Source organism: Macrobrachium nipponense, chromosome 18 (genome assembly GCF_015104395.2).
Source record: "Macrobrachium nipponense isolate FS-2020 chromosome 18, ASM1510439v2, whole genome shotgun sequence".
Lineage (NCBI taxonomy): Eukaryota > Metazoa > Arthropoda > Malacostraca > Decapoda > Palaemonidae > Macrobrachium > Macrobrachium nipponense.
Genome location: NC_087211.1, coordinates 75182979 through 75192639, shown reverse-complemented (window position 1 = coordinate 75192639; position 9661 = coordinate 75182979). Strand labels below are relative to the sequence as shown.

The window sequence follows — 9661 nt, the reverse complement described above, 5'->3', positions numbered from 1 at the left end:
TAATCAAGATCTGCAATAATAAAATAGTGGAACAATTAACACCATATGTTCACAAACACATTTTGTTTTCAAGAAAAACCGTCTGTAAACTGCAAAAATATACTGAATCAGAATAACTGTAATTTAACTTGTGAAGTTTTAACGATAAGTAAGACTAAAAAATTTAAGTAAGACTAAAAAATTTAACCAAATTGATCTTAGAGAGGGTTGTTCTTCACTGTTACTAATGTCACCGGTTTGCAGTGGTAAATTTGAGGATGGTCAGGAATAGGATTCACAAGTGATGACACATCACTAGGACAGACTGTGTGGGATTTTTCATATTACTATACAGTAGAGCCTGTTCTTCGACGATAAATTCGTTCCAGAAGGAGCGTCGAAATTCGATTATTTCGAGAACTGAATCAAGTTTCCCATAAGAAATAACTGAAAATGGATTAATCCGTTCTTGACCATCAGTTATTACCCTAACCTTGCCTTTTTATACAATACATTACATGCAAATTACAATTAAATAATAAAAGTTAAAAGTTAAATAAATATAATGTTAAACGTATATTTATAATTTTAAATGTATAATATACAGTATAAAAGAAAACTAGCCTGTGTCCAACTGATTGTTGACCAAGATCCATAGGCTACCTAGGTAAATAGTAAGTAGAACGTAGTGTAGTGGGTAGGCATAAAAACGTGTTGCTAAACATAATAAAAACATTGAAAAGCAAGTCTAATTATTACAGTAAATTAATAAACTATTAAAATTAAACCCAATTTATATTTATAAAAAACTTGCAAAAATTTGCCTACAGTAAGTCGGCATTTAAGGATGTAAACAAACCATAGCGCAGCCCTGGTGGCTTATATCGAGACTATGGTAGTAAAAAAACCATATCTCGCTATAAGCCTAGAAACATTTACATTCGATATTAATTTATGGTAAATCTTTTACGGAGTCGACTGCAATACTGTATACAAAATCGCTTGAAAATTATCTTTCAGTAAATGTAATGTTATGATACTAACGATTTTGTTTCATAAATGTCCTTATAAAAAAGGACATTTCAAGCTTATTGGACTTTGACAATTAATATGGTACTGCATGGTACATATATACGTACGCATAAGTAAAAGAATCTTCTTAATGTCTTTAATTACTATATCATTACGTACCAGCATCTCGAAGCATACAGATTGCGTTCGTTACCGCGCACGCGTTGCATATGTAAACTGTGTCACTACCAGACCTCATACGTAAACATTGACGTCTTTTTACAGTAGACATAAAAGAATCGTCTTAATTTCTATAATTATTCTATACCATAGCGGCTTCTCTGATTAAGCTAAGGCTAACCTCTTTACCAGCAAGCTTAACAAAGATTAAGATTGCGTTCGCTACCGAACGGCACACGTTACGTATGTGACAGTGGTTTCACTACCAAATCTCACACGTAAACAATGACGTATTTTTACAGTAGACATAAAAGAATCTACTTAATTTCTATAATTAATGTATACCGTAGCGGATTCTGAGTTAACCTAAGGCTAACCTCTTCTTTACTGGCACGCTTAAAAAGCTTAGATTGCGTTGCTACCGAACCGAACATGTTACGTATGTAACTGGTTTCACTACCAAATCTTACACGTAAACATTAACGTATTACAGTACGACATAAAAGATTCTTCTTAATTACTACGCACTTAATATTGGCATAGTGGCTTCTCTGATATAAACTGTGACTAACTCTTCTTTACCGGAAAGCTTAACAAAGCTTAAAGATTGCATTCACTACCGAACCGCACATGTAACCTACGTACGTAACATTGCCTTCACTCCAAACCTAACACTTAAATACGTATTGCATTTGCTACTGAAACGCGCGCCTCAAGTGTGAGCATGGTTTTAGAATATGTCTTCGCTTGAAAAAAAAATCAAGCAAGGGTGCTTGATTGAATCTTTTTTTTCGCTCATCACTTTCATGCAGAGGAGAGGATAGACGAAACTTAAGGTTTATTTTGGAGTTGGAAATGATAGAAACATTTTGAAGAAGGAAAATGCGAGATGCCAGAAACATTTTGAAGAAGGAAAATGCGAGATGCCATGTAAACACTTTTCCATTATTTCAGAGATTAACAATAGCAAAAGGTTTTAATAGATAGCCAGTAGTAATGTTGGGACCCATGATGAATCAAAAGGTAACTGCGTATAGAGTTGATACCACCGAAAAAGCAAACGAAATGCGCGCAAGGTGTACAAGACACGACACATGTTTGAATGTTTGTAAACATTAGTTGCGGACTTTAAACAATGCTGAGTGGCGTCACCATTGTTACCAACCGTTTTGCTAAATTATGCTAGTCGGTCCAAGCAAGAATTTATGCCAAATATGGTGCAATTTTGTGCCAGAATTATGCTATTAATCTATCATTATCTCATTTCTCTAATACATTTGAGCTAAAACAACAATGTAATGGAAATTTAAAACATTTATATATTAGGTGAAATGATAAAAAGTGACGAACAGACAATATAATAACTAATAATTGATGATCTTTACATGTTAGGAAACTCGTAATAAAACACCATTTTTCTTTAATAGATCACATACGCAATCACTAGTACACTATTTGATATGCAATCACTATTATACTATTTGACAAATGTGTGAAGATCACACATACAAATGTGAAGAAAACAACAAATTTTACTTATTACTGCATCATTATCATGCCACTCATAACCATTTTCCTTTAACAGGTCACATAAACAATTAATAAATACTTGAAAATGTGTGAAAATTACTTCAAATATAACATTTTGTTATTTATTGATATTTACTGAAAAATTAAAACTTAAAAAAAAAAGGTAAACAAACAAACCAGTCTCTACTCAAGAAGAAAAACATACGTACTTATTACTTGATCATTATCATGCCACTGAAACACTATTTTTCTTTAACATATCACATACACAATGAATAAATACTTGAAAATTGTGTGAAAATCACTTCAGACATAATTAAAATTTTGATTACTGAAAAAAATAAAACTTAAAAAAGGAAAAAAAGTAATTCTTTACTCATGAAGAAAAAACATTATTAACACTTTACTGATCGTTTGTCTTGCCACTGTGGGTATTTATTTATATTCACAAAATTTAACATTCCTTAGTTGGGTTCAAACTTAGCAATTAATCATTTGTTAGTGCTGCTTTTGAGGCAATTTCACTTGTAGATACATTCACTATAGCTGTGTATGAAATTGAGAAATTTTCTGCATTTTATTAAAAATTTTAGTGAAAATACATTCTAAAATTGTACTAGAACCCTAAGTGTGAAAGAAATTATGCTAAGCTCCAATTTTTGGGTCAAATTATGCTAAAAAACATGAAATTATGCTACATTTGGTAGCACTGGATGACGCCAACTAGCGGCGGCTGGCGGAAACAGTTTTGTTTACAAACATCATATGGTCGGGGGTCGGAAACTGGTTTTTTGGTTGAAAACAGATACAAAGTTTATTGGAAATTTAGTGGCGAAATCCGATTATGTCGAGTACTAATACGGTCGTGAACCGGGTCTCTACTGTATATTGAAGTTAAAATTATTGTTAAATTTTTGTTTCCATGAATAAATATATAGAGCAAATTATCGAGTAATTTTTGACATCAGAAGTCAAATAATCACCATCATGGTAATGTTCAAACTTAATGCTGTACAGACAATTTGTGATCGAAATGTCTATAGACAGAACAGACGTAGAGGGCTGTCATTGGCTAACAGGTCACCAAGGAAACAAGCCAGCCAATCAGATTTTAACTGTATTCTGTCCAAGAAAAACCATTTTGATCACAAGGCTGACGATGACATAAGTGCATGTGTTTAGAATACAATATGTAGTTTTTTAATAGTGTACGTACATACTTTACTGATTAATGAAAATAGAATGAATTCCTTCTCATTACTTTGACAGAAAAATGGTTGGTTGAGACTTTTCAGCAACAAAATAAACTTTTTTGTTTCAGAAGATATTTACTAATGCTGCATTGACATACCTTCAAAACAAAATTCAACTCTTTAATCATGCTGCATATACAGAATTTGCAATTTTTCTCTCTCTCTTTCTCTTCCTCTCATGTCATTTGCTATGTAAACACAAGTATTGTTCAGTAACTCAGATTTTGTCTTCTTAATGTTTACCTTTGTCAAGTCTTCCTTTCCTAAAAATAAATCAAAGCATCGTACTGTAGCTACCAGTCAGGCAACAGATAGGTAAAACTGTTAACGCTCGGTGGCTGGCTATGGTACATCCTACCCTTCCAGACAATAGCGTGTCGTAATGACTGTACTACATACTGTGCACAAGTTAAATCAGCTACAAGTTTAATGCATTTTAGTTTAGTAAAGTATAAATACAGAACTGTATATATAAAATAAAAATATATATTAAAGTTTTTTTATTTACCTTTGGTAAAATGGAAAACAGTATGCAACATGAGAAGGGATAGTAACATAAATAAAATGGAAAACGGTATGCAACATGTGAAGGAATAGTAACTATCTTAAATCATGGACCAACATTATCCATTTTAAATTGGCTGTACCTCTTCAGTGTCCATCTTTTCATATATCCAGATTAATGGGGTCAGGTTAACAAGGGTCGACTGTATACAGTAGCATTTTGTACTTCATTTTATAAAATGCCAACGTGAAATGTCACAGTTATAGTTATAGTTTACAGTTCTCGCAGATTATTGTAATTGTACTTTAGTATCAGTAATAAAATTTTTTCTGGGATTTTCATCTTTCTTAAACACCTACTAGGCTATCAGCATAAAAAAACAATAAAAATCTATTAAAAGAGGTAACTGAAACAAAAATCTTATTTAGACTTTTATTTATGTTTTGAAAACATCTTTGCAAGGAATCAAGTAATGTATCCCTTGAAATATAAATGATCATAACAAATGGAACAATGATTGAACTCTGCACCCAACTTCAAAACTATGATCATGATAAAACCACCACACACACTCCAAACATGTCAGATTTTTACATCTAATGTTGAGGTAAGTTATTTTTAAAACATGAAGGGAGGCATGGACTCTTCCTCAAATGCAACTCCTTCCACCCTTGCATCAGACATCAACAGATCAGGAGCAGACGATGGAAAATTGATTCCTTCCCCTGCCTGGCCATGTTTGCGCTCCATGTGACGCCTCAGAGTGACCTTTTGGGTGGCACGGTAGGTGCAGTGAGGGCATGAGAATGGCCTGGTACCAGTATGGGTGAGCAGATGGTGCGACAGATTCTGGCGACGATTGCGACCTTGGAAATGCTACTACCACAAACTGGACACACAGCATCACCATTATTGCAGCCGCTGGCCATTGCCTGCAACAACAAACACAAAAACCCTCACTGCCAAACTGTACATCCTATACAGGAACCTCACCCCAATCCCCAACACAACTATTCAACATAAGAACATCATGAGGATTTAGATGAACCTAGAGTACATAACCTTAAGACACCTTACCATAGTACACTACCCCATGATCACCCCAAAATCAGGTAACAAATTTTAGCTAAATTCCTGGGAATTTACAGATTATAATTTCCTTTGAAAAAAAACTGCATATTTAATCAATATACAGCACTGTTCTTCTCTCTACTTGAACGTAACACTGAACACAAGTCCTTCTTGCAAGAAATTACCTTAATTTCTTAGCACAACTATGTAAAACTTTAAAAAAGTAAAGTTTTCCACAGAAAATTAAAAAGTGGTGAGAAAGAAGCTAAACAAACTCTCCTAAATCATACAATATCAAATACGTATTATATTCTTCAACCACTATTCTCTGAAAAATCATTTCCTTAACCAAAAGTGACATAACTACAAAAAAGTGGGCTGATCAAAACCTTCAGGAAAATGTGCTGCTTCAGAAACCCTCAGATTTCCTGTATCGCCAACCACAAGTCTGCAGACGATGACAAATGCCTGACAGGAACAGCATCCTGGATGGGATGACCATGTCTACGCTCCATGTGACGCTTGAGATGGGCTTTCTGTGTTGCGCGGTAGGGGCAATCAGTGCAATGGAAAGGTCGTGTCCCATGTGAGTGAGAGGGATGGTGGGAAAGATTCTGGCGGCGATTGCGACCCTGGAACGCTTTCCACAAACAGGACACACAGCTACTTCTACTCCTTCCCCTCCTCTGCCCACCATCATCGCTGCCTGTAACAATGACATATCATGCCTCTCCTCCCCATAACTGTGTAAGGACGACTTAATTCCCATTCATACAGTAAGTGGTAATTAAACCTGGTCATTCTACTTGCAATTAGGTCTAATTTAATATATACAATGCTGTACTAAATGAAGTTATAAAAACAAAATTCTTGATATCTCCGACTGATAAGAAAAATCCAAGTTTTACACAGACACATTGGTACATATACTGTACAGGGTCTCTGTATTTACAGTATAAGTAATGAAATACATATCTACAATACTGTATACAGAAAACTAAGACATACTCATGTAAAAGTTCTTTGTGTAATATACCACCGCCTAGATGGCACTTAAAATATTCTTTAACAAGAAAAAAACTACAGAAATATACGGTAGTATATATTAGCAAAGGAATGCAAAAAAATTAATACAGTATTTTTCTAATTTACTCAAACTACAAAGTAGTACGCGAGCGTAACAAGAGATACAGTAACACATATGTACCACTAAGTGTAGAAACACTTTCTCTAAGGCTTATTTTTCCGCTGCTAATGGCTGTTGCAATGCTGTAGCATGAGGAGGGGGGGGACTGTGAGCTAGGAAGACGAGTGGGACGGTGAGGCTGAGACAAAGACAGACGACCTGAAGGAGAGGTATCATGCCAAACACTGGCCACATCGGTAGCAGAAGAAGTAGCCCTAGCCAAATGGATGCGTTCCAGATGCATCTGGAGGTGGGCCTTGCGCTTGGCACGGTACGGACAGTGAGGACAAGGAAAGGGTGTCTCGCCAGTATGGATACGCATGTGGGTGCTCAAATTCTGGTGGCGATTTCGGCCACGGAAACCTCTCCCACAGACGTAGCACATCACCACCATCACTGCTGCTGCCGATGCCAACCCATCACCACCAACATTGCCCTGTAACACGAACATCACCTAAGCACCTCCCACTCAAGAAAAATTGTCATAGCAACACCATTACCAATTAAACAAACACAATTATCAAAAAGTAATTCTCTACATACATGAAAAAACCATGCCACACTACCAACATGCTCATTAGATTAAAGTTGTCTGCTAATTAACCCTGACAATATAAAAACACAACTATTTTTCACCAAACCACTTTACATTTCTGGTATTGAATAAATGAGACATAAGTATTTTTCACCACTTTACATTTCTGGTACTGAACAAATCAGAAGTTGAAACCAAAGGATCTTCCCGTGAATTTCTGCTACGTGGCACTCGGAGGATGACCTATCGATTTAGGTGCCACTGTTGAAGAAGTTGGAAGATTCAAAGAGAGAGTTTCCGGATGTAGCCTTAATATGTGTCCTTTCATGTGAGGCTTTTGCCTGGCTGTGTAATCACAGTGAGGACATGCAAATGGCCTCTCCCCTGTGTGAGTCAACATGTGTTGTTGCAGATTCTGTTGGCGATTGCGACCCCGAAATGTCTTACCACATGTGGCACACGTGGCAATCCGCTCCAACCCCCATATCTGCAACAACACAATGCTGCTATGAGTCAAATGGAATTCTCCTGGACTCACTCAGTTATAAAAAGAACAAAGTAAAATTAAAACCATTAACTTTAGATAACTGTCTTTTATGGCGAATTAGCATAAACTATTGTTAATGTTTAGATTCTGAGCTGTGTCATCAGTTGATATAACTACAGACTGATGATATCTTGGTGTTAAATAATCAAATTCTCCCTATCAGCTGTCTAATGCAAATACATTTCTGAAATTCAAAATTACAAGCATTCCTGTTTAGAAAACTTAATAACAGTATATCCAAGCAAAAAAAAAAAAAACCTTTGTAGACTACATAAATGTGGAAATTAAGGCAAAAGATTTGCAAAAAAAAATGTATTTGTCAACTTGTACATCAATGATAATTTCCTTGAATTTTCTGAGTGGTAGCTACTAAATACACTACTTTCATTACTGGCTATACATTGTTCAATATATTTTAATAAAATTTTCAAGTATAAAACAAAAGTATACAACTTGAAAATACTACTCTCTGATAGCTTAAAATGTATAACATTCATATAATATTCCTAAATACCACTTCCTCCTGAAGAATCAAACCAGTAAGAGAAATAAACTATTTAAAACAGAGCAACTAAGGCTTATTCTTACATCAATCAAACGACAACAAATTATATGAATATATTCACTAACCATAAACATACAGTGAACAGTATGAATATATATGTTCAATACAGAGTATAGATCTGGATAAATTACTACTAGTGGCCTTAGGACAATCCTTTACAAGGTTCAATTGGCTTGATCTGAAACATACAAGCTATAATTTTCTTAAAAGCCGTGCTTTGTCCTGACATGCACTTTCAAGTTACTGAGGCGATTTGCACGGTGGGAGCAGTGGGGACAATGAAAAGGCTTCTCTCCTGTATGTTGGCTCACGCATGTGATAGTTACAGATGCTGTTTCTTGTTTCTGCCACTGAAAACCTTCTGGCACACAGAACACACTACTCCCATGGGAGGCAGGAAACCCCCTGAGGTGAAGGTGGTCGAGCAGGAGGGGGAAGGGGAAGGGAAGTCCTGCCCACCCTGCAAAAGACAAAACACCTCTCAGTTGGAATCATTATCCTTAGTCCTAGCCATTCTCCACTACTTTCCTCTTCATGCCAAAAGTGTGAAACCTTAAAAGGGAATTTTCCATCAAAACAACATAGAATCTCAGTTCTCACAAAAGAATTTACTGTCCATCATCACTCTGAGAGCCTCTAGTCAACAAGCAGACGCCGAAATTCTCTCTATGAAATCTCCGAATGTGCAGCCGTAAATGGTCCCTACGGCTGGTTCTATGCTCACAGAAGGGACACAAATATGGTTTTTCTCCTGTGTGTGTCCTAAGGTGCTGATTGAGATGCTGTTTGCGTTTCTGCCATGGAGTCCTTACGGCATACAGGACACATCACGGAGGGTGACCATCACTGTCTGGAAAATAAAACAGCCACTCCTCAGGATAACATTTCTTGGTGAACCAGCAAAGATCTAAACACTGCATACAAGTTTCATGAGATATAACGGTGCTAGATAGTACATTCTGATTGTGCCGGGGTTCGTCTACAATTTAATCCTTAACATTTTCAAACTTGCCATACAGAAAAATTCAGTAAAGTCTATTTCTCATCAAGAGCTTCATGTTACCTTCAAAGGCTTCAATTTTTTATTTCTTTTGATATTCTCATAAAGGTCTTTGATGGCATACAAGGGAAGACAGAAGTCTTCTTGCCAAGATACAGAGGTGAGTTAAGAGGGTTTGGGGCTCCCTACTAATTAATGCTTTAAAGCACATGGAGTACCTCTGGCACTACGCTGTATTAAAGTCTTGAGAAAAACAGCACCTCTAAACTTCTGCAATCATTTTTCTCTTGTACTGGGTG

General features: G+C 36.0%; 1 protein-coding gene across 26 annotated transcripts in view; it reads right to left on the bottom strand.

The window, feature by feature from the left end:
* Positions 1 to 9661, bottom strand: part of LOC135197193 (longitudinals lacking protein, isoforms A/B/D/L-like) — a 185139-nt gene that overhangs the window by 69367 nt on the left and 106111 nt on the right. Inside the window, exon 5 of one of the 26 annotated variants that reach the window (XM_064224236.1) lies at positions 4877 to 5390. The exons of 24 other annotated variants lie outside the window; for them this stretch is intronic. In XM_064224236.1, the coding sequence (XP_064080306.1) occupies positions 5217 to 5390 (174 nt within the window). In that variant the 3' untranslated portion in view covers positions 4877 to 5216. Of the gene's footprint in view, positions 1 to 4876; positions 5391 to 7161; positions 7738 to 9661 lie in introns of those variants that run through there. One more of the 26 variants, XM_064224226.1, reaches the window with a different exon arrangement.